General features: G+C 38.9%; 1 protein-coding gene across 7 annotated transcripts in view; it reads left to right on the top strand.

The window, feature by feature from the left end:
• Nucleotides 1-26,355, top strand: part of BTRC (beta-transducin repeat containing E3 ubiquitin protein ligase) — a 184,179-nt gene that overhangs the window by 137,148 nt on the left and 20,676 nt on the right. For all 7 annotated transcript variants that reach the window (XM_079900907.1, XM_079900906.1, XM_079900905.1 and 4 more), the window contains 2 exons: nt 18,249-18,480; nt 21,761-21,947. In XM_079900907.1, the coding sequence (XP_079757033.1) occupies nt 18,249-18,480; nt 21,761-21,947 (419 nt within the window). The remainder of the gene's footprint in view (nt 1-18,248; nt 18,481-21,760; nt 21,948-26,355) is intronic.

Raw genomic sequence — 26,355 nt, 5'->3', positions numbered from 1 at the left:
TCTATCTGAGGAAGTTTACAGAAAGAACAACAAGATTCCAGACAATTAAGCTTTATTACTCTGCCCGAAACATTAAGTAGTGGTTTAGAAAAGTAGTTTTTCATCCCCTCTCCCTCTTGATGTTTACTGTATGGGAGAGGCCCTTTTCATCCAACAGGCATATTGCTTTTCTTGGGGTAGGTGAGCTTGGTAATGTTATGTCCCTTTTGCATTTGGTTATATTTATTCCTTTCCCTCTCATCTCTCTCCACCTCATCCCTACTCTCTCCCTCCATATCTCCCTCCATCTATTTCCTTGCCCCTCATCTCTTTTCCCTTTGCCATTTCTTCCTATCCATGCTATCCTTCCCATCTTTTTCCCGTCTCTCTCCTACCCACTCTCTGCTGTTCCCCATCTTCAGTCACTTTCATTCCTCTCCCTTCTCACCTCTCCTCTCCTCCTTGCTCTCTCCTTTCTCCCTGCCTCCCTTCCCTTTCTTCCCGCTCTTCCCCTTCCTTCTCCCTCCTCCTCACTCCTTCCCTCCTCTCTCTGCGTCTTCCTCCTCTCCTCTCCCCTCCTTTCCACACTCACAATCACTTATAATTCTATATCCTATAGGATCAGATCTTGACTTCTCTGAGGTGTTCAGCAAAGGAGATAAATTTTGCCTGCTCTGATTAATTTGATGTTATAGACAAAGAATTCTCTAGATGACACAGAAACACTCTCCCACATATCAAATAATTGACTAATAATTTTTTTTTAGACCAGAAAGATATATAGCCACCAAAATGTGAACACTGTTTATTTGTTGATGGTGGAAATTATGGGCAATTTTTATGTTCTTTGTGTTTCTGTATTTTTCATATTTTCTAAAGTTTGTCTATTATAAATGCTGTTTTTTTAAAAAATCAATTGATCTTTCTTTGCTTGACCCCAATAATCCTGATTTAAAGAAAGAAAACCAAAAAAAATGAGGAATCAAATTTGATCCTCTAGTGAATATGAACTTGATTTGCCATTTTTTGTTTGTTTTTTGCGGTACGCGGGCCTCTCACTGTTGTGGCCTCTCCCCTTGCGGAGCAACAGAGTCCGGACGCACAGGCTCAGTGGACATGGCTCATGGGCCCAGTCGCACCGCGGCATGTGGGATCTTCACAGACCAGGGCACGAACCCATGTCCCCTGCATTGGCAGGCAGACTCTCAACCACCGTGCCACCAGGGAAGCCCCTGATTTGCCATTTTGCTATTCAGTTTTCCACATCCTTTCAACTTTCAAAATGGTGGCCCCTTGATTGCAACAGGAAGCCTTCAGCTGTTGGCGCAAACATAGCAGATAATGGATGTTAAAAACAGTCTCACAAGTTAGGCTTAAACTCTAAGTCCTACAAGACCTTTTCTGCCTTCCTCTACCTTTCCCAAAATTTAGTTCATATTTTGTTGTTTGTAATATTACTATACTATGAGGGTGGTCAGTTTAACAGACTTAGCAGTTTATATAGAGATTAGTTTTGTTTTGGGGGATAGAGGGGACCGACACTGGTGAGCAGCCATTCTATTATTTGTTATACCTTGTCTATTGTCTTTGCTACCGTTGGTTATAAAAGGCTTAAAATTCATACTGTACTAGGCCATGGTACCAATTCGCTTGCAGTTAAACGTTAAAATTCCAAGTTCAGATTCAAGTTTGACCAAAAGAAAAAAATTCCAGACTGTTGCCTTCGCAGTTGGCTAGCTTAGGTGTGGAAGGTGAATATAAGACTAGATGAAACGTTCTACACAAAGTTATGCATTTCCTAGCTATAGTGTACTTGTTTCAGAAAGGGTTAAATGGTGTAGTTAGTAAATGATTTTCTAGCTGCAGGGGTTTTTGAAAAGAGATCTAGGAATTCTGCAGTTAATTGGATTCTGCAGGCATGGACTTACAGTCGTTGAAAAAATTTGAGTGAGTGAAATTCTCTTGCTTTGCTCCTAGGTATAGTTCATACCGTGTCTTAGAAGTCCAGAATTATTATTTTTTTTAAGGATCTTATGCCTGTTTGTGCTGGTTGGACATTTTATATGATAAACATGACATTTTGAAAGATTTTACACAATATATTCCCTTGCTTTGCTCTTCTCCCTGTTTTTTTTTCCTTCTTCCCTCATTTCCCCAAGTCTGCATCACTGGTGCTTTTCCTCATTTTTCCCCATCTTGTGAGCAAAGTCTTAACAGTATGTAGGAAGTTAACTGCCTGGAGTCTTTTAAATATAAGTAACACGCAACCAGTAATAAGCTGTCGGTTGTTTTTTTGCTGCCTGCAAAGAAACATAAACACAGCGCTCATTTCTGGCAGGTTTTTACTGTCAGAGTTTCTCCTATTATATTTATCTTACAATTTGCCAGGGGGTGAAGTTATTAAGTTTTAGCAGCAGCCATCGATCAAGTTCACAAGTTAACACGATAAAGGCTCTATGCCGCTCCGATCCGGGGAAATGATGATCCTCACTCGGTAATTAACTAAATGAGAAAGTTAAATCTTACTTGAGAGCTGGGAGAGATGAAAGAGAGATGTTTGTCAGTTTCTCAGTGGAAATTAGAAGCAGTTTTCTGCAATTCCCTAAGCTGCTGCTCTGTCATATTTTACATAAGCACTGGGAAAACGTCTTGTAATTAGTGCTGTCATGGAGGATTTTTTTTTTTTTTTGCTGAAGGATGTTGGAATAATTCATTAGATTATCAAGAAAGGCTTGTGTCCTGAAATGATTAGCACAGTGAAATTTAAACCATTAACGATAACAAGTTTAGAGCTTGCTGCAGTGCAGAGGCACCCGGGGTATGTCTGTGCCTATTTCAATCATTTCTTATAATTAAACATTATGTCCTTTTTTTCCCCCCATCACTAAGACCCATCCAAAAATCCTTTTAAGGTGGCACTGTCTACATCAGTGCGTTTACCAGCCTTGGAGGTGTGCGTGGTTAGTAGCTATCATAATGCAGCAGTAAATTAAACTGCTGTGAGCTTCTTGGTTTAGAACAAAAGAACCTATCACCCTGGAAGCTATGAAATTGCATGAGGGAACCCACTACAGAAACAAGAGCCCCCATTTGAAACCTAAATATGTTAAGTGACTATCCTATCCCTCAAAAATCCAGAAGTAATAAAAATGGCTTTGTTGTGATTTTGGTGAATTTTTTTATATGGTTTTTCCTATAATTAGTAAATAGAAAAAAAGATTGCCAAGTGTCCAGTCTTTAAATAATCATTTATACCCGGGCATTTGTGAGTTCATTTCCTGGTAAGTTTTATTTAAAAGAATTGGAGTGATTGCAAGCTTTTTCTTGTTGGTTATTAGAAACCAGTCAAATTCATAATGTGAACTTTCCTTCTGCTGACAAGTCTGCCCCTTCCTGTCTTCCACGTTCACTAATCAGATCTGACATATTTATGAGTTCACCTAATATATAATCATATTTAGTAGAAGCTGTTAAAATATTAATACAATAATCCCACTGAGAAATGTGATGCTTACTCCTGTTGAAATGTTTGTCCTGTTCTATACATGCAGCCACCATTTTCTTTTCATTTGCACTCTTACCTGAGGCGCTCCCCCAAAGATAAGGGACTACTTCTTTGGTCACTGAAAGTTATAGAGATTTTTTTAAAACGGAAAACTGGAAATGTTCAAAGTTATGGTTCCACTTTTGAGCATTCATTACCTTTTACTCTGCATGTTCAATTTATGGCCAGATTCTTTCAGTTTCTCTTGAAACTCACTTGTTAAAAGATGCTTAAGTGCCAGTGGACTCTATTGAACCTTCTGGGTCCCTTTTTCTTTTCTACCCTAGTTCTTTGTAAGTTCTAGAGCTGTTCTGGATCTCCCTGCTATCACCATCTCCATCCTTAGGTGTGCTTACTTATTTCTTTCAGTCCTAATCAAAATGTAGACAATATCATTTCCTCTTAATTTAAGGAAGACAATGTTGACTTTTTTTTTTAAGAGATATTTTTACAAAGAAATCAAGGGAAAACAGTAGGAAAACGCTTTGAAATCAAAGTTTTTGTATTCTTATTTAGCTGAAGCCTGGCAATAACCAATAGAGAATAGTATAGACCTAAAAACTCCTCCTCTTTTCCCATGCAAAAATCTTGAATGTTTTACCTTGTTTCTCCTGGCCACAAGGAGCAAGAACCCTGGTTTTATCCCTATCCAGGTTAATGTACCAGATTAAATATTTGAAGGATCAGCCCTACTGAAGAAGTAAATCACTATACTGAAATAAATGTGTATTATAACCTAGATTTATAATTCTCAACAGGGCTTTTCTCCTCCTTCCTCTCCTGTGAGGGTAAAATACCTTTCTTCTAAGCACTTCCTAATCTACCTCTTCTAACCTTAGCCATGATCACTTCTTGCCTGGATTATTTTATCAGCTCTAATTGGTCTTCCTTCCTCTGCTCTTTCAACTAGCCCTTGTTATCCCCTCCCCACTGCCCCAGATGCCCCCCACTCCCCTTTCTCTGTGTGGTACCTAGTATAAGTATTTCTAAAGCATAAATTAGATGATGCCATATTTAACTATCTCTAAACCTCCAGGGGCTCTCCTTTACACTTAACAAGAAATCCAGACTTCTTACTGTGACCTGGAAGGCCTTACGTGATCTGGCCCTGCGTCACCTTACTAACCTCGTTTCCCACCACTTTCCCCCTCATTCATTTTGCCCCACCCATACCAGTCACCTTTCTTTCTTTCACTTGAATATACCTTTGACTTGTTCTTCCTTCTGTCTGGGAGGCTTTTCCCCCAGATCTTCACAAGGCTTGACTCTCATCTTTCAGATCTCAGCTCAAATGTTACCTGCTTCAGCGTCATTTCGTAACCACCTCAGTTAGAGTAGGTTGTACTATTCACTTCCTGTTTTTTGTTACCTTATTTTGTTTTCTTCACAATACTTACTGGTTTCTGAGATTAAAATATTTATTACATATTCTCCCTCTACTCCTCACCAGAGAAAGAAACTTTGTCTACCTGTTCACCAGTTTCCCTAGCACCTAGAAGAATGCCTAGCACAGACTAGTCACTCAGTAAATGGTTGTTAAAATTATGGTTACCACGGGTAAGGGGGGAGGGATAAATTGGGAGATCGGGATTGACACATACATACTACTATATATAAAATAGACAACTAATAAGGACCTACTGTATAGCACAGGGAACTCTACTCAATACTCTGTAATGGCCTATATGGGGAAAGAATCTAAAAAAAGAGTGGATATATGTATAACAGATTCACTTTGCTGTACACCTGAAACTAACACAGCATTGTAAATCAACTATAACCCAATTAAAAAAAAAAAAAAAAAGTAACACAGGGAGGCCCAGGGCAGGCCAGCTCAGGCCAAGACATCACTCTGATCCCACCCCGGTAGCCCTGTGTCCCCTCCCTGTATGTGTGAAGGTGGGGGTTTATGTGGGATCGGTCTTCCTCAAGCAAGAGCAGGCTGATGAGGGGTTAGAAGTCTGATGGGCCAATTATGTCCACACCCCAGGTCAAAGCTGGCTGGGCTGGATGTAGAGAGCCCAGGCAGTGCCCTTCTACCTGAGGTTTATCACAAGCCCTCTAGATGTATATCCTTTCTCCTAAGTGCATATCGGAGCAGACACAGGTCTGTGCCTGATCTGGGAGCAGAAGGTCAAATGGGCAGAAGAAGCAGTGATAAGATACTGGCCAGGCAGGGCTCTGATACCTCCGGGCCAGGCCAGCTGCTGGTCACTGTCATTGCAGAGCCCCACCCCAGAGACTGGCGAGGAGCTGCTTGATGGGGACATCCAATTCATCTGCCCAAGTGAGGGGCCAGTGCACCACACTGCCAGGGAGGGCCAGTGCAGGCTCCCGGTGAGTGTGGCCACTGAGGGTTCATCAGAACCAGGGCCCAGAGGTGAACAGGAAAGGCCTTGGCCTCGAACACCACCCAGGCTACTCCCCAGGATCCTGTCCTGGGCTCACAGGGAGCTTATTAGCACATCCGGCTCCAACATGGAGCACCGTGTCAACCTTCCCTTGAGTCAGCTGTAGGACCTGGAGTCCACCGTGGCAGAGTCTGAAGCTCCAGCAGGAGACCCAGCCCCAGATGATGATTCACCACCTGGGCAGGGAGAACCCGCCGCTGCTCCTGCAGGAGACCCAGAGCCAGGTCAAAATTCACCACCCCTCCAGGGAGAACCTGCACTAGCTCCTGCAGGAAATCCCCACCCGCCCCCGCGGGCAAATGAGGCTCTTCACCACCACCATTGTCAGCTCCTGATCTACACCATCAACCTGCTACCCCAACCCGAAATTTACTTTCTTTCCTCAGTCTTTGTGTTTGAGTGGTTTGTAATTTTATCTTTTTCTTCCCTGTTATTTACGGCATTCTGTACTTTATGTTTTAAGTGTAAAGTAATAAAATTTAAACATTTTCTATTTTTTTAAAAAAAATGGTTGTTGGTTGATTGATAACACTGAAGTTCCAGCCTTAGTCAGAATTCTTGTCCTATCCCTCTTAGGCTGCAGCCTTATCCCGAGTACAACTTTTACCCATTTTATTCTTACATTCATTCATCATCGTAATCATTATATCACTTTCCCCCCCACCCCCCCATGGGTTTCAATGCCAGAGTCTTTCCTCAGAGTCCTTCTTAAGGCCAAACAGAATTCTTAAATATCATTTGCATCTCTCTAGTCATCAATATTATTCTCTGTATCTAGTCCTTGCACCCCCAATTCCAAATGTTGTCCTATATCTGGAACATTTTCCTTTCTCTACTTAACTTACCCTTCCTTGTGATTAACGCAGGGTTTACATGCAAACTAGAAACATCTGTCATCTTACTATCAAGTTCAGCCAGTCCATGCTGTATCTTCCAGCCTACACACAGTACCGTTAGCAAAGTCAGCACACTTAACATTGCCGTGGTGGTGGTTAGGCTAATTGGTGTCTGCAAGTATATATTTTTCCCTCCTGGCCCAGGCAGCAGCTTCAGAGAAATTCATGGTAATTTTGAAAGTGATGCTTTAATATATTTTCAGGGAGGGAAATGTTAGCCCTTGGCCTTTGAGGACTAAGCTGAGGACAGTCATATAAATACTTAAGTCCTTTCATTTTGTGTGTTTGTCACCTGACGGCTTCTTTCTTTCTTTCTTTTGGAGATAACTGTTCATTGTAAACAGAAAAGCAGAACAGGAGATGTGCAGGGGTGGCAGAAAGTTAGTGTTACCATTAAACTGAGGTTGTTTGTCAGCTTTCCTAGACATTTGAACAGTAGTGGTTGAGTCATCAGGCTTTTGCTGGGAAAGCCAAATCAATTCTACTGCCACAAGTAACCATTACCGTCACTTCCATACACTCTAATATACAACCTTTTGATTTTTTAATACTTGAACTTTTTCACTGTACCCCTGTGGATTTTCTGAGATTCCCAAATTGAAATTTTGCTGCATTTACTTTAGACATTAGTAGAAAATCCGTAAGGGAGAAGGATAGAGGGAAGAGGCTTGATAACAAAGACCTTTATCTCCAGAGTTCTTTACAAATATAATATCTTAGTTATGAATGAAATTAATATTACGGTGGTATTTATCCTTAGGAATATGCTATCCTTAGAAGTTCTTAAAATCTATTTTATTAAGATATAATTTACATACAATAAAATACACCCATTTTAAGTATCCAGTTCGATGAATTTTGGCAAATGTATATACCTGTGTAACAGTCAACATATAGAGCATTTTCATTACCCCCAAAACTTCACTGGTGCCCTTACCCAGTCAGTCCCATCCCCATATCCAGCCCCAGGCAACCACTGTTCTGTTTTTATCACTATAAATTAGGTTTGTTATTCCTAGAGTTTTATATAAGTAGAATCATAAAGTAATATATTCTTTTTGTGCCTGGCTTCTTTCATTCAGCATGTTTTTGAGATTCATCCTTGTCATTTTGTGTATCTGTAGTTTGTTCTTTTATTGCTGAGTACTATTCCTTTGTACAGATATATCACAATTTGTTTACCAGTTAAACTCTTGATGGGCATTAGGATTCTTTCAGTTTGGGACTATTATGAAGCAGCTATGAACATTCATGTACAAGTTTTTGTGTGGAAATTTTTTTTTTCCATTGGGAAGGGGTAAACACCTAGGAGTGAAATTCCTGGGTCACATGGTAAATAGATATATAACTTCGTAAGAAACTGTCAGCCTGTTTTGTAAAATGGTTGTGCTATTAAACATTACTGGCAGCAATGTATGGAAGACCCAGTTGCTCATCGTTGTTGCCACTACCTAGTATGGTCAGTCTTTTTAATTTTAGCCATTTTAATAACTGTGTAGTCGTGTCTTGTGATTTTAACTTGCATCTCCCAAGTGACTCATGATATTGAACATCTTTTCATGTGTTTATTGGTCATCCCGTATATGGATCCTTTTTTGTGAAGTGTCTGTTCAGGTCTTTTGCCCTTTCAAAAAACAAAACAAAACAAAATAGGGTTACTTGTTTTCTTTTCTTATCGAGTTCTAAGAGTTTTTAAAAAATATATGTTTGTTCTTTCTTGTTCTTTTATGCCTTATCTGTGAAATGTTTGCCTATCCCAGTAACACCAAGATTTTCCGTTTTCTCCTAGAAGTTTTGTTTTCTTCTAGAAGTTCAGCTCCTATGGATAAGTCCAGCATCCACTTATGTTAACTTTTTTTTTTTAGATTTTTAAAATTTATTTATTTATTGGCTGTGTTGGGTCATCGTTGCTGTGCATGGGCTTTCTCTAGTTGCATCAAGTGGGAGCTACTCTTCGTTGCGGTGTGCAGGCTTCTCATTGCAGTGGCTTCTCTTGTTCTGGAGTAGGGCTCTACGTGCACGGGCTCAGTAGTTGTGGCTCACAGGCTCCGGATGTGCAGGCTCAGCGGCCATGGCTTATGGGCCCAGCCACTCCGCGGCATGTGGGATCCTCTCGGACCGGGGCACAAACCCGTGTCCCCTGCATTGGCCGGCGGACTCTCAACCACTGCACCACCAGGGAGGCCCGCCCCTAATTTTTTAATAAGATCTAAACTAGAGAACAAGGTTCATTTTTTCTATATGGATATCCAGTTATTTCAGCATAATTTGTTGAAAAACACTATCCTTTACCTATTGAATTATCTTGGCACCTTTCTCAAAACTCAACTGGCTGTATATGTGAAATTGTTTGTGAATTTGCTATTCTGTTCCCTTGATCTACATGTTTGTCCTTACACCAGAGCCATGCTATCTTGATTACTATTACTTTTTTTTTTTTATAGACTATACTACAGAGTTCCATCCATCAAGTTACCACATGCTGTAGTTTAAGGGTGTGATTCTTTTTTTTTTTTTAAATAAATGTATTTATTTATTTTTAGCTGTGTTGGGTCTTCATTGCTGCACACAGGCTTTCTCTAGTTGCGGCAAGCAGGGGCTACTCTTCACTGCAGTGCGCAGGCCTCTTATTGCCATGGCCTCTCTTGCTGTGGAACACAGGCACATGGGCTCAGTCATTGTAACTCGTGGGCTGTAGAGCACAGGCTCAGTAGTTGTGGCGCATGGGCTTGGTTGCTCTGAGGCACGTGGGAGCTTCCCAGCCCAGGGCTCAAACCCGTGTCCCCTGCATTGGCAGGTAGATTCCTAACCACTGCACCACCAGGGAAGCCCAATTACTATTACTTTATTGTAAGTCTTGAAATTCATTAGTGTGAGTCCATCTTTGTTTTTATTTTTCAAGATTGTCTCAGCTAAAGTTTAGGTCTTTTGCACTTCTGTCTAAATTTTAGAATCAGTTTGTCAGTTTGCTTGCTAGATTGATTGATATTGCATTGACGGTGTAGATCAACTGGAAAGAATGAACATCTTAACAATATTGAGTCTAATTTGTGAACATATATTTCTCCATTTATTTAAGTATTTTAAGTTTTCCCTCAGCAATGTTTTGTAGTTTTCAGGTGTTACACATATGTTGTTAAACTTATTCCTAAGTATTACATTTTTTAATGCTACTGTAAATTGTATAGGCAGTTTTTTAAAAAATACGTATTTTAAAAAATGAAATAAAGAGACCTTCAAGATGGCGGAGGAGTAAGACGTAGAGATCACCTTCCTCCCCACAAATACATTAGAAATACATCTACATGTGGAACAACTCCTACAGAACACCTATTGAACCCTGGCAGAAGACCTCAGCCTTCCCAAAAGATATATATTTTTTCTTCCTTTTTCTCTTTTTGTTACTGTGTATGTGTATGCTTCTTTGTGTGATTTTGTCTGTATAGCTTTGCTTTTACCATTTGTCCTAGGGTTCTGTCTGTCCGTTTTTTTTGTTTGTTTGTTTGGGTTTTTTTAGTACAGTTTTTAGTGCTGGTTTTCGTTGGTGGATTTGTTTTTTGGTTTGGTTGCTCTCTTCTTTCTTTTCTTATTACTTTTTATTTTTAATAATTATTTTTTAATAACTTTATTTTATTTTACTTTATTTTTTCTTTCTTTCTTTTTTTCTCCCTTTTCTTCTGAGCTGTATGGCTGACAGGGTCTTGGTGCTCCAGCCAGGTGTTAGGTCTGTGCCTCTGAGTTGGGAGAGCCGAGTTCAGGACATTGGTCCACCAGAGACCTCCCAGCTCCATGTAATATCAAACGGCGAAAGCTCTCCCAGAGATCTCCATCTCAACGCTAAGACCCAGCTCCGCTCAATGATCAGCAAGCTACAGTGCTGGACACCCCATGCCAAACAACTAGCAAGACAGGAACACAACCCCACCCATTAGCAGAGAGGCTGCCTAAAATCATAATAAGGTCACAGACACCCCAAAACACACCACCAGAGGTGGTCCTGCCCACCAGAAAGACAAGATCCAGCCTCATCCACCAGAACAGAGGCACTAGTCCCCTCCACCAGGAAGCCTACACAACCCACTGAACCAACCTTAGCCACTGGGGGCAGGCACCAAAAACAAGGGGAACTACAAACCTGCAGCCAGCGAAAAGGAGACCCCAAACACAGTAAGTTAAGCAAAAAGAGAAGACAGAGGAACACACAGCAGATGAAGGAGCAAGGTAAAAACCCACCAGACCAAGCAGATGAAGAGGAAATAGGCAGTCTACCTGAAAAAGAATTCAGAGTAATGATAGTAAAGATGATCCAAAATCTTGGAAATAGAATGGAGAAAATATAAGAAACGTTTAACAAGGACCTAGAAGAACTAAAGAGCAAACAAACACAGATGAACAACACAATAAATGAAATTAAAAATTCTTTAGAAGAAATCAATAGCAGAATAACTGAGGCAGAAGAACGGATAAGTGACCTAGAAGATAAAATAGTGGAAATAACTACCACAGAGCAGAATAAAGAAAAAAGAATGAAAAGAACTGAGGACAGTCTCAGAGACCTCTGGGACAACATTAAATGCACCAACATTCGAATTATAGGGGTCCCAGAAGAAGAAGAGAAAAAGGGAATGAGAAAATATTTGAAGAGATTATAGTTGAAAACTTCCCTAATATGGGAAAGGAAATAATCAAGTCCAGGAAGCGCAGAGAGTCCCATACAGGATAAATCCAAGGAGAAACATGCCAAGACACATATTAATCAAACTATCAAAAATTAAATACAAAGAAAAAATCTTAAAAGCAGCAAGGGAAAAACAACAAATAACATACAAGGGAATCCCCATAAGGTTAACAGCTGATCTTTAGCAGAAACTCTGCAAGCCAGAAGGGAGTGGCAGGACATATTTAAAGTGATGAAAGGGAAAAACCTACAACCAAGATTACTCCACCCAGCAAGGCTCTCATTCAGATTCGACGGAGAAATTAAAACCTTTACAGACAAGCAAAAGCTAAGAGAATTCAGCACCACCAAACCAGCTTTACAACAAATGCTAAAGGAACTTCTCTAGTCAGGAAACACAAGAGAAGGAAAAGACCTACAATAACAAACCCAAAACAAGGAAAATGGTAATAGCAACATACATATCGATAACTACCTTAAATGTAAATGGATTAAATGCTCCAACCAGAAGACGTAGACTGGCTGAATGGATACAAAAACAAGAGCCGTATATATGCTGTCTACAAGACACCCACTTCAGACCTAGGCACACATACAGAGTGAAAGTGAGGGGATGGAAAACGATATTCCATGTAAATGGAAATCAAAAGAAAGATGGAGTAACAATTCTCATATCAGACAAAACAGATTTTAAAAGAAAGACTATTACAGGAGACAAAGAAGGACACTGCATAATGATCAAGGGATCAATCCAAGAAAAAGATATAACAATTGTAAGTATTTATGCACCCAACATAGGAGCACCTCAATACATAAGGCAGATGCTAACTGCCATAAAAAGGGAAATCGACAGTAACACAGTCATAGTAGGGGACATTAACACCCCACTTTCACCAATGGACAGATCATCCAAAATGAAAATAAATAAGGAAACACAACCTTTAAATGATACATTAAACAAGATGGACTTAATTGATATTTATAGGACATTCCATCCAAAAACAACAGATTACACTTTCTTCTCAAGTGCTCATGGAACATTCTCCAGGATAGATCATATCTTGGGTCACAAATCAAGCCTTGGTAAATTTAAGAAAATTGAAATTGTATCAAGTATCTTTTCCAATCTCAGTGCTATGAGACTAGATATCAATTACAAGAAAAAAATCTGTAAAAGATACAAACACATGGAGGCTAAACAATACACTACTAAATAATCAAGAGATCACTGAAGAAATCAAAGAGGAAATCAAAAAATGCCTAGAAACGAATGACAATGAAAACACGACGACCCAAAACCTATGTGATGCAGCAAAAGCATTTCTAAGAGGGAAGTTTATAGCAATGCAATCCTACCTCAAGAAACAAGAAACATCTCAAATAAACAACCTAACCTTACACCTAAAGCAATTGGAGAAAGAAGAACAAAAAAAACCCCAAGTTAGGAGAAGGAAAGAAATCATAAAGATCAGATCAGAAATAGATGAAAAAGAAATGAAGGGAACAATAGCAAATATCAATAAAACTAAAAGCTGGTTCTTTGAGAAGATAAACAGAATTGATAAGCCATTAGCCAGACTCATCAAGAAAAAAAGGGAGAAGACTCAAATCAATAGAATTAGAAATGAAAAAGGAGAAGTAACAACTGACACTGCAGAAATACAAAGTATCATGAGAGATTACTACAAGCAACTATATGCCAATAAAATGGACAACGTGGAGGAACTGGACAAATTCTTAGAAAAGCACAACCTTCCGAGACTGAACCAGGAAAAAATAGAAAATATAAACAGACCAATCACAAGACCTGAAATTGAGACTGTGATTAAAAATCTTCCAACAAACAAAAGCCCAGGACCAGATGGCTTCACGGGCAAATTCTATCAAACATTTAGAGAAGAGCTAACACCTATCCTTCTCAAACTCTTCCAAAATATAGCAGAGTGAGGAACACTCCCAAACTCATTCTACGAGGCCACCATCACCCTGATACCAAAACCAGACAAACATGTCACAAACAAAGAAAACTACAGGCCAATATCACTGACGAACACAGATGCAAAAATCCTCAACAAAATACTAGCAAAGAGGGCTTCCCTGGTGGCGCAGTGGTTGTGAGTACGCCTGCCGATTCAGGAGACACGGGTTCGTGCCCTGGTCCGAGAGGCAAAAAAAAAAAAAAAAAAAAAAGATTATGTACTTCTACGTATATTATACTTCAATGAAAATTAAAATAGAAAAAATATATTACATAATGAGAACGAAGGATATATTTAAAGAGAGAGAGAAGGCCTAGCTCCAGCAGTGTCATAAATTCATTGACTGTTGATTTACTGAGCACTTTACTGTATGCCAGGTGGTGAACCAATTAAGCATGGCTTTTCTTAGATCATTTTATTTGATCTTCACAAAAACCCAATATAATAGATTCTATTATTAGCCCCATTTTACAGACAAGGGGAACAGAGACTCAAAAAAAAAAATCAAGTTATTTATTCCATGTCACACAGCTGCTAAATTGAGGAGTTAAAATTTAAAACCAGGTCTTTCTACTGTAGGGCCAACGCTCTTAAAAGAGTGCGGTATGGTGTAGTGATTAAGAGTACTCATGTAAAGTGATGATGGATCTGAGGTGTATGTCTTTCTACCTACAAGGAAATACTCTGTTTTGAGGGGTGGTGACTAGAATGTAGTACCAGCAGACAGTTGGCAAACACATGAACTCTCAGGTTATACTTCATTTCTAATATACAGTGTTTTAGGTCCCATTTATGACTGGATCATTGAAAGTATGACAAAGTCTTGACTGAACTTTAGCTCCTGCGGTGGGATAATCAATATGTGAAATCCTTAGGCATTTTTATCTGTTAATGGTCTGATAGCCACTGATTCCATTTTTATAGAAACATCTGGTTCATTTAAAGTATAAACAGAATAATTTCATTACTTTGCTGATTATTGTTTTCTGTTACTGGCGTTTCTGGTCTTTAGCCAGAAAACAGTACTCCGGTGGCATCCAACTCCAGTCCGTTTCCACCTTTTAAAAGATAAAAGACAAATATATAAGAGATGATGGAGTGAGAGGTTTTGGATGTTGGGATCAGAAGTGGCGTTTGGTCAAGCTTCTAAACCCACCTATTTATTAGCTCTCAAAATCTTACTCCATATTTCACAAGTTTTCATTTTCTGAAATACAAACAAATAACCTGCATAAAACAGTCCGGAAGTCCCCCAAGGCCCGTGTCCAACAAGGTTCTTATTAATCATTTTTGGTCTTATAGACAACCGTGGCATTTATGCTAAAAAACATCCAACTCTGTGTACACCAAGGTTTGCTGTTTATGGTGTCCATTCCTTCTATGTCAATAGAATGGCTTGGGATTTCCCTGGTGGTGCAGTGGTTAAGAATCTGCCTGCCAGTGCGCCAGTGCAGGAGACAATGGTTCAATCCCTGGTCCAGGAAGATCCCACATGCCGCGGAGCAACTAAGCCTGTGCACCACAACTACCGAGCCTGCGCTCTAGAGCCCGCAAGCCACAGCTACTGAGCCCGCGTGCCACAAGTACTGAAGCCCTTGCACCTAGAGCCTGTGTTCCGCAACAAGAGAAGCCACCACAATGAGAAGCCGGTGCACCACAACAAAGAGTAGCCCCCGCTCGCCACAACTAGAGAAAAGCCCATGCGCAACAGTGAAGACCCAACGCAGCCAAAAATAAATAAAATTTTTTTTTAAAAAATAAAAAGAATGGCTAATGCCATTCTTGGAAATATACTTTCAGCTGTGTATCTGGAATCATTTGTAAAGAGGCCTACAGGTAGGAGTTAACCTTTAGAAATTAAGGTAAGTCTGTGCCTTTAATAGCAGAAGTTGATTATCCAAATCTGATACAGTTTTATGGCACATTCAATATGTCTAGGCAGGTATGAACTCCACAGTAGCATGGGTCTCCTTGCCACACTGGGTTTGCCTCAGTCAAATATGCCAAAGATCCATCAAGTTACTTTGAAAAGTACAGTGCAGGGCACACGGGTTCAGTCCCTGGTTGGGGAACTAAGATCCCACATGCCACGGGGCAACTAAGCTCACATGCTGCAACTACTGATCCCACGTGCCACAACTAGAGAGAAACCCATGCTCCACAACTAGAGAGAAACCTGCACGCTGCAACGAAAGATCCTGTGTGCCGCAACTAAGACCTGATGCAGCCAACAAAAAAAAAAGTACAAGTACCTAGTTGTACCTACCACGTTGTGGTTATCCTCTAAAGAAAATCAACTTTTAGAGTAGCAAAAAGTTCAGTTAATTTCTGAATCTTACCCTAGTGTTCCCCAGCTTCAGACTTAAGTATGGTCATTGTCTCCTTTTTCCCCCTCATACCTCGTATTCAGCCTATCAGCTAATTCAGTTGGCTCTGCCTTCAAAGTGTATGTTGAATCCCAATTATTTCTCACCACGCATGTAGCTACCTTACTAGTCCAAAAGATTGTTGTCTCTTCCATGGACTACTGTGAAGTAATCTGTTAATTAGTCTCCTAATTTCCATTCATGTCCCCTGCAGCCTATTCTCCACATAGCAGTGATCCTTTATAAGGTCTCAGATTGTCATGCTCAGGCTATGTGCTTCTCCATGTGACCTCTCTCTGCATAGCTTCTCATCCTCCAGACTTCCCTCTCCAGCAGGGTACTCTGAATTTCTTACATGGTGGCTCAAGGTTCTAAGATGGAGTAAGCAGAAGTTGCCTGGACTCAGAAGTCCCAGAATGTCACTTTCTCCACATTCTGTTAGTCAAAGACCAGATTCAAAAGCTAGGACAAACTACTTCTTGATGGGAGGAACAGAATTCATGTTCAGGAAGGGATGGAATTGTTTGGGGCCATCTTTGGAGATAGCTACTACCACCCAAATGACCTGGATCATCTGGCTTGGACTACTTCTTCAACTGTATTTCTTCTTGCTTTGCTCACTTGGTTCTAGCCACCCTGGGCCCTCCTGTTGTTCCTTGAACATGCCATTTAGACTACCACCCAGGACCTTTGCTCTCAAAATGCCCATTGCCTGGACCATTCTTCCCCCGTGTAACAAAATGTCTAGTTTCCTCATTTTCTTCATGTGTCAGTTCAAATGTCATATCTTTAGGGAAACTGTCTCTGACCCCTTAGACTTAAATAATTGTTAGGTTGTTTATTAATTGCTACATAACAAATTACTACAAACTTAGCAAGTTAATATAACACCCATTCATTAGCTCACTGATGTCTAGGTCAGAAGTCTGATATAGCATGACTGGGTCCTCTGCTCAAAGTATCACAAGGCTGAAATCAAGGTGTCGGCTGGGCTGAGTTCTCATCTGGGGAAAAATCATCTTCTCAGCTCATTGTTGTTATTGTTGTTGGCAAATTCAGCTCCTTGCCTTTGTAGGATTGAGGTCCCCATTTCCTTACTGGCTGTCTGCTGGGAGCTGCTCTCAGCTCCTAAGGATGACTGAATTCCTAGTCAGGTGATCCCCTTCTCTTCTGCAACCAATTGGAGAAAACTCTCTGCTTTTAAAGGGCTCATGTCATTAGATCACACCCACTGGAGTAATCTCCCTATCTCATGGTCCTGATTTGGGACCTTAATTAAGTCACGGCAGTACCTACATGTTTGTTTGAATAACTGAGAGAGATGCTTGTACACCAGGGGTCAAGAATTTCTTGGGGGACCATCTTAGATTTTTGCCCGTCACAATAGCATATATTAATTTTTCTATCCCTTTATCCTGCTTTATTTTTCTTCAAAATACTATCTACATTATATTTTCTGTTTGTATGGTAATGTTTTTAGCTTGCTGTACCTACTAAAATGTAAGTTACTGATGGTAGAGACTATTATTTTTGTTCAGTGCTGTATTCCTAGCACCTAGGACAGTGTTTGGCACATTATAAATGCTCAATTAATATTTATTGAATGAATCAATTAATATAGAAGACTTTATGGCATATAATTTTGATGACAGCAGAGATAGGATTTTGGGGTGGTTGGGGGGAGGAAAAGGGTATATTGAGCATTGATGTTATTTAAGCTTTATCTCCAAAGGTACCAGGGTCTCAAATTATTCATTGGCTTTTCTTTGCATGGAGGATTTCTTACTTGACTATTAAAAAATAAGCTGTGGGCTTCCCTGGTGGCGCAGTGGTTGGGAGTCCGCCTGCCGATGCAGGGGACGCGGGTTCGTGCCCCGTTCTGGGAGAATCCCACATGCCACGGAGTGGCTGGCCCCGTGAGCCATGGCCGCTGGGCCTGCGTGTCTGGAGCCTGTGCTCCGCGATGGGAGAGGCCACAGCGGTGAGAGGCCCGCATACCGCAAAAAAAAAAAAAAAAAAAAAAAGTTGTGAGTAAGTAATTGTATAAATGCCCAGTAACTGGTGTATACAAGAAAAAGCAAATTAGCTTTTTTGCTTGCTAGTAATAACATGCTTTCATCGTTTTTCATCTATATATCTCCAAATAATGCTTTCCTACGAACTTTTGGAAATGGATACCTTGTCATCCAGCAGTATTCCTGATTTACCAACTTGCTGTGGTATTTCTGTGGCTTTTTCCATATAACTGCTGTTTGCAAACATCCAATTACTAATAGAGTAACAGAGTGAGCTCCATCATATAGACATACATAACATAGCATGCCAGACTGGAAAATTATATAATTTCTCTTATTGTCAGTACTTATATGTTTCTTTCAATTCACCTCTTCTACAGACAAAACTTGCCAATGGCACTTCCAGTATGATTGTGCCCAAGCAACGGAAGCTCTCGGCAAGCTATGAGAAGGAAAAGGAACTGTGTGTCAAATATTTTGAGCAGTGGTCAGAGTCCGATCAAGTGGAATTTGTGGAACATCTTATATCCCAAATGTGTCATTACCAACATGGGCACATAAACTCGTATCTTAAACCTATGTTGCAGAGGGATTTCATAACTGCTCTGCCAGGTATGTCTACAGATGTTTGTAAGCCATTAATTTGCCTGGAAGATATGTTACAATGGTAATCATACTAAATCTACAACTCTATTATCTCTCTATTTAAAAAAAAAATCTTTGTTGGCTTGATTTTTACAAACTGAGCATTTAAATTGTACCTTCTTGGGATATAAATACAAAAAATCAAACTCTGTAAATAATAGACTCCTCTTTCCCCTCTCTTCTCCCTGTCTCTATTCACCCTATTTTTACTCACACGTAGGTTTAAATAAAATCTTTTCTGAGGTGTTGTCTGGTTTGAGATGTGTCTTTTATAATGTGTCTTAGTTTTAAGGTATATTAACTAATGTATTTGAATTTGGATTTCTATGTGAATTTATCAACCGAATATTTACATTATAGGAATGAATAAGAAACATTTTTAGTTGAATATTTTAGAAAGGGTATCTCAGGAGCCTTGTTGTGATATTAAATATGTAAATGCCAGGGTTTACAATCTCACTGCTCAGGAATTAAATAGCTATTATAAACTATATATTTTTAAATATATATATATATTTGTACAGACACACATATACACACACAGACTTAAAATACTTTGGAGAGTGCTGTGGTTGTTTCACTGAATGCTTGATGGTGATCTAGGATACTATGTAGGCATCAGTATTTGGGGGAAATGCTGTCTCAGGAAAATACAAGTTTCTCACCTGTGTTAATAGCTTATTTTAAAAGAAAAATAGTACAGAAGTGAGTGAATCTCTAAAATAGCTTATCTTGTTTTTATTTTTTTTCAGTTGTTTCCTGATTATAGCACTTATGGGAAATTTAGAAAATTCAAAACAGTTTAAAATATAAAAATAAAATTTACCAGAACCCTACCATTCAGAGAGAACTACTAATATGCTATTAATATTTTTCCTAGGTGTGTATATTTCCCTCATAAGTGTTTGTAACATTTTTTTCTTACTGTATTCTCTTAATGTGTTTTTCTAAGTGTTGGTTCGTTTAAAAAATAATTTTTTATAGTATTTGTATTACTTACGGTGATTGAAGCACACATTATTTAAATGCTTTATTGAACATTTAGGTAGTTTAAAATGTTTTTTGCATTATAAACTGTGTTGTGGTGGACATTCTTATTCATCTTTTGGGCATCCTAGGGAAAAAAATACCAGAAGTGGGATTTCTATATTAATGAATTATGAACATATTTTAAGGCTTCTAATACATATGCCAAACTATCCTCTAAGAAAAATATACCAACTTATACCTTCCCCCCAAACTGCATGTTACCACTCTGCTTAACCTTTGCCAATTATATCTTTTTAAAAATTTGTTTTTCCAAAATTGGAATTTAAATTGCCCTTTAAAATAAAAGAAATGCCTATTTATATCTTAGAAATAACCATTTTCAAGCTGAATTTGTTCCTATATCTTTTGTTAAGTAGAATAGATTTCTGCCCCTTCTTCACTCATTGGATTTTATTTTAGCCATAGGCAAACAGTTTTCTTTGTGCGAACAATCTGTGTGTACCTCATTACTGTACTCTTCCCAATCACTGAGACATGTTACAATCTCAAGCATATACCACTAAGAATTGAACAGGAGATGATTAGACTTGTATATCCTTTGCCTAATAACAATCTCTGATGTATATCTGCTGACCACTTCATAAGACACTAAATCATCAGTCTAATGCTTTATGGCCGCTTTAACTTATGAACCTACACCATCTGGCTACATTTAGTAAACCAGACTACTTCAAAAAATGCCTGTAATCCATTAATGTAATGGGTTTGTTTGGAGTGTTAGGTGAAATTACTTCCAAAGACTTATTATAGGGACATAGTGAAAGATCAGGAGCAATTTCATGCCAGCCATTAAAAACAGGAATGCATTTTGGGAACTTCTGATGGTGTAGAAAGTTTCAACATAAAGATGCAGAAATTGTGCCATTACTGTGTTTTGTATGATGAACTAATTATTATATCTTTAATTGGCTTATAGTCATGTTTCTTTAATAAGAATTAGGTGATGAATGCCTCCATCTGCTTGTGCTTAAATATGAACATGTGATGCCAGCCAAACAAGATCCATTTAATGCTTTCTTTTCCAAATCTGCTGAAAAATGTGACTGATATCCATACAATTTTTATAATTAAAATAACGTTTAAGCACATTTGGATTTTTGCTAATGGCATCCAAATGTGTCTTTGTATGATTCAGGGGAAAGACACAAAATGAAATGTGGTATTCTCTCTCCTGTTTGTTAAGTTTGTGCCTAAGGGAATCAGAGTATGAAGGAATCTTTCTGCACTATTTAAGTCTTTAGCAAACCTCTGATATGTAACCTGTAAAGAGAAATAACTTTGAATGTTTTTGTCTCACTTGTGAGTTAGAACAGCAGCCAAAAGTTAGTGCAGATATCCTATTTTACAGGATTTGTTCCTCTGAGGCCCCAGTACAGATTTGGGTAGTAGAGAATTGTAATTGAGAAGCCCACCCAGTTAACACAGTCCAAGATCTACTTCCACTGTTCTTCTCTGTATATCCTACAAAAATAGTCTCTGAAATTATAAGTTATCTATTGGTCTGGGATTTTTTTTTTCCTTTTTTGGCCAACTGTCATTTAGGCTTTATAGCAGCAACTGTTCTCGAATATATTTTTTAAACATCTAGAATTAAACTCGAACTTAAACATACCTCTCGGTCATTCCTCTTGGAATGTTTCTATATCAATCTGTATTTCCTTCTTCTCTCCTTTCTGCATGCCCAGAATTCTATAATCCAGAACATTCTGACTTAGTGCCTCTCCCCCAGTACATTTAAAGGATATTTCTTTTACTGAACAGCTTAGGAACTGCAGCAGTAATAGAAACAGAATGAGAAATGGACCTAATATAGAGAATTGGGGTGTGGGGGGTGTGAACCACAGAGTTTGAGATGCCATCCATAGAACATCCCCTAGTGCCGAAATCCATATAGATAGATGTGAATTGTTTCCTGGAATCCTTTTTATTTTTAATGTCTTGGGGGGTTTGCTGGTTGTTAGTTTTCACTTCCTTATCTAAAGGAAGATGGAAAATACTGTTCATTTCTGTAACCTTATAGAAAAATTATTGACACTCATTTTACCCCAGTCTGTTTGAAAAAGAAACTGGACCACACTAGGGACAGTAATGTGCCTTCATAGCAGAATAAATGCTGTTCTGATTTAAAGGACCTTTTGTAAAAAATCATTCACCACTATCTATGTTCTTTTTCTTTGCCTCCTCCCCCGACCGAAAGCTCGGGGTTTAGATCACATCGCTGAGAACATTCTGTCATACCTGGATGCCAAATCACTATGTGCTGCTGAACTTGTGTGCAAGGAATGGTACCGAGTGACATCTGATGGCATGTTATGGAAGAAGCTCATCGAGAGAATGGTCAGGACAGATTCTCTGTGGAGAGGCCTGGCAGAACGAAGAGGGTGGTGAGGCTTTTAACGTTCTTACTGTTACAGAGCTTCAGGACCTGGCCTTTCAGTCTCTGGAATACAGTATTATTGGGAGCCATGAGACCACTTATCTTTTGATACAGTGATTTTGCTGTTTTATAGCAAAAAATGTTAAATAGTTGTTCGTGTACTTGACAGTTTTTCTTCTGACCAGTCACTCATAAGTGACATAATAATGTGTTAATACTGCTTTGCAAAAAATCATAAAAAAACTGGCCAGCCATTCTATTTGAAGCGTTCTGTTCTCTGGGCAGAGATTGGTATCCTGAAAAAGGGCTGATGGGCAATTTATAAGGCAAGTAGATGGCTTTGAATCACACAGAAGCCATCAGATCTAGCTTTCCCCTAAAATAATCCAGAACAAATAATTATTTTCTTTTTCAGATTTCTTGCCTTCAGCCCTTGCCTGTGGTGTTTTATCACCTTTGTAATCAAAATTATTTTTATGCCCAACTAGAATAAGAACTCAAGCCATCAGAAAGAGGGAAGATTGGAATTTAGTATAAATCATTGTTTCTTTTTAAGACTCTTATATTTTCTCAAGATTTTACTGCTTAATCCTGAATCCCTTAAGGCATTATATAGTTAGCAGCCCAAGAGATAGTCACCAATTTTGTTGTTCTCTTAATGTAATGGTACCATTTCATTAGAACTTCTGGAAGATGTCTTCTATATATAATTTTCTCTCGGAGGATGTCTCTATAATGTCACTATAAGAAAGTTGGGTGTGAATATTTCATAAATAAAATAAAGGTGACATATTAAATGTTTTAGTTGGGAGATATGCACCAGCAGGCATATGTATGCTCAGTGATATCCTGAGCAATTAATTTTATGAATTGTTTATCGTGGATCATAAAGAGATACAGAACAGTTAAGAATGGAGGATCAGCTTTTCTTAGCAATTTTCATAAAAATATAGTCAGCTCCCTTACTTTTTTTGCATCTTTGAAATTCATTAAAGAATAATAAACATAATGACCTCTAAACATTATACCAAGTGCTTCAAGAGATTTCTGTCATTCTGGCTATTAGGAAGACTTTAAAATTTCTCCCAAATTCAATTAAATTAGGAAGCAAACGCCAGGCAGTTTGGGGCTATGTAAAAATTGCATAAGTGAAAGTTATTATTTCTCCTTCCCGAATATGTTTTCTTTATTCTCATTTATTTCACTATATAGAAAACTAGAAATCTTACCTTTCATAACTTATTTCATAATTTGGAAATAAACTCTTTATATTGTATAAAAAAAAGTATATAGTTGTATGGCATTCGAAGTCCATCATTTTGCTAAGCATGCCAGGATGAGCCTTAGAAATAGAGGAGGCAGTTGCTTACATGGGAAAATTTTAGGGCAGCTAGGAATATTCCTCCACCCCTCAGGGGAAGAAAAAAAAAAATGAAAAAAAACTCCCCTCCAAATAAGTCCTGACCTGAAATTTCAGTTGTAGAGACTTATTCCCATAGCTATAAAGGTTTTGTTCCCTGTTAAAATGTACTTTGTTCCCATTTGGACTGTAAATGACAATAAGCCTTTATCACACCTTGAGACTTTACAAAGTCTCTTTTTTTGAAGGCAGGGAGAACAAGAAGTAGATGGACAGGTCTTGACACATACATGTGAAAATGCCAAAGATAAATGTAGGCTCCACAGTTTTGTTTAGGGTTGGCACTAAAGATCTATTATGTTAGTTACACAGAAGAAAAAACCAAGTAAGATCATTGAACCAGACGGCTTTTTGGCCTTTTAAAAGGGTGTGTGAAGGTATAGCTGAGAAATAATTCAGGACTCAGCACCAATTATCACTTTTCCCTCTATCTCTTCAACCACAGAAACCCATTCCTGCTCTTTTGAGGATCCTTCAGAGTTCTGACTGTATTCCTTTGTCTTTGGCCATATTTATCAGCTTGATACAGACCCATGAAATTTCAAATATTTGTTCACCCCATGAAGATCGCCTCCAGTATCCCCTTCACATTCTGTGGCTGCTTATTTTTACATGTTGCCTTTCTTCCTGTGTTAGTTGTCCTTCCTCACTTAAAAAAAAAAATTAATCTATGATCACTTTTTCATTTTTTTCTTGCAGGTTGTCTTAACCAAGCCTCCTTTGTCAATAAAGTCTGTTATACTACCTTTCCCCAAATACTGTCTTTGAAAGTTTCTTCCATTTCTTCCAACCAAAAATAAATAAATACAGTTTTCTAAAAAAGCTTTGGGTTTAATTTCCACTCTACTGTTGTATTTTATATCTAGATGAATTTGACACTCTGCCCCTAGGACATGAACTCTTATTTTCTCTCTTGAATAATACTGAATATTCTCTCTGCTCAGTAATGGTAACTCTTAAAAGTATAATAAAAGACCACTTGGGAAAAGTCCATTTTCTTAATCAGCAGATCACATTTTATGATAACATTCTGAATTTAATATTTAGCATTTATCATGTCCTCACACTCTCAGAAGTACTAGGCATTTCAATAGAAGTGGTCCCTGTTGTCAAAGAGCTTCCATCATAAAAGGTTTTGACTTACAAAATAAATATAGACTGAGAAACCAGTTTTCAACACTTAGCCACCCTTTTTTGTAGCACCTTTGATTCAAAGAAACTCATATACTTTAGCAAGGTGTGATAAATACAGTGGGGTAGAAAATGAGATCAGAGGTTTGTATGATTTCTTTTTCCTTATGGTATAGTTTCATTGCATATGAAGAAAATCCTGGGGTGCCTGTATACGATTGCCAGAGATTAAAAGGAGGACAGGAAAAAAAAAAAAAAAAAAAAAAGGAGGACAGGAATCTCTGAGAAATGGTGGGCATTGAGAGACAATAAAGTAGTTAGGGCTTCCCTGGTGGCGCAGTGGTTAAGAATCCGCCTGCCAATGCAGGGGTCGTGGGTTCGAGCCCTGGTCCGGGAAGATCCCAATGCTGTGGAGCAGCTAAGCCTGCAAGCCACAACTACTGAGCCCACGTGCCACAACTACTGAAGCCTGCACGCCTAGAGCCTGTGCTCTGCAACTAGAGAAACCACCACAACGAGAAGCCCACACACTGCAACAAAGAGTTAGCCCCCACTCGCTGCAACTAGAGAAAGCTCGCGCACAGCAGCGAAGACCCAATGCAGCCAAAAATAAATAAATAAGTAAAAATTTAAAAAACAAACCAAAAAACCCACCAGAGATATAAAGTAATTAAGAGTGTGGCCTCTGAAGTCAGACTTAGATTCAAATCCCAGGTCTCCTCACTAGCTGTGTGACCTTGGGCAAGTTGCTTAACCTCCCTGACATTTGATTTCTTCATCTGCCAAATGAATATAGTGATTCTTACCTCATTAAAGGATGTTGACGTTGAAACTATTAAATTGTAATTATTGACCAGATTTTTTTTTTTTTTTTTTTTTTTGCTGAGCTGTGCAGCTTGCGTGATCTTAGTTCCCCCACTAGGGGTTGAACTCGGGCCCCCAGCAGTGGAAGTGCCGGGTCCTAACCACTGGACCGCCAGAGAAATTCCCTATTAACCAGATTAGAACCTCTTCATTCAAAATCTGTTTGCCTGCAATATGTTTATAGAATAATATTGTTCAGAGAAGTGTATCTTGAAGCCCAAATTATTTCATAATGTGTCTTGTTTGCCCTTTTCTTTATGTTGATATATCATGTTTTTTGTTCCTATTAGTCCCTTTAAAAAAAAAAAAACTATTGTTTTAGCTTCTCTGTTGCAGATTACCCTTTTTGTATCAACACAGAAGTCAGAGCCAGCTACCTTCCTGATAGGAAATTTTCTCAACTAATTTTCAAGGTGTATAATAGGAAGAGGGCAGGAGAGAAGTGCTCCTAGAGACACTGAACAATTAATTATTTTGTAATGGAGCTATAGAGGGAGGAGTGGATGACTGGCCCAGAGAAAACATGATTTCTCTGGTGCCAGGATTACACTCAGAGGCATTTCTGCCTATCTCCACTTTGCAAGGCACAGTGCCAATGAGAACAGCAGTTAGTACACCCATAGTGGGGCTTACTAGCTTGCACACCGTGTTTGGTGGGTTCTTAACTTCAGGATGAGGAATTAAATTTTTTACCCAGCAGGAAGTGATTGCCATTTACTGATTTTTTTTTGTAGCAAAGATCTAGCTTGGGATATGAGTATTCCAGAGATGTTCTGTCATAAGGAAGGAGGTGCTAACAAATGTTGCTCACTGGAATCAAGGAAAGGCAATAAAATCCATGTATGTATGTACATAGCCAGGAACACACCTGTGAAAGTCAATTTTGTGCCTTAGACTGGACAGCACAGTGCTCTTAGGCATTTCTTTTTTTTAATCTGCTTTCATAATTGCTGCTGGACACTCCTGTGGTCCCTTTGTTTTCTGTCGAAATTGCTCCTTT

The sequence above is a fragment of the Stenella coeruleoalba genome, assembly GCF_951394435.1.
Source record: "Stenella coeruleoalba genome assembly, chromosome: 16".
Lineage (NCBI taxonomy): Eukaryota > Metazoa > Chordata > Mammalia > Artiodactyla > Delphinidae > Stenella > Stenella coeruleoalba.
This window is presented reverse-complemented; position numbering and strand designations above follow the sequence as displayed.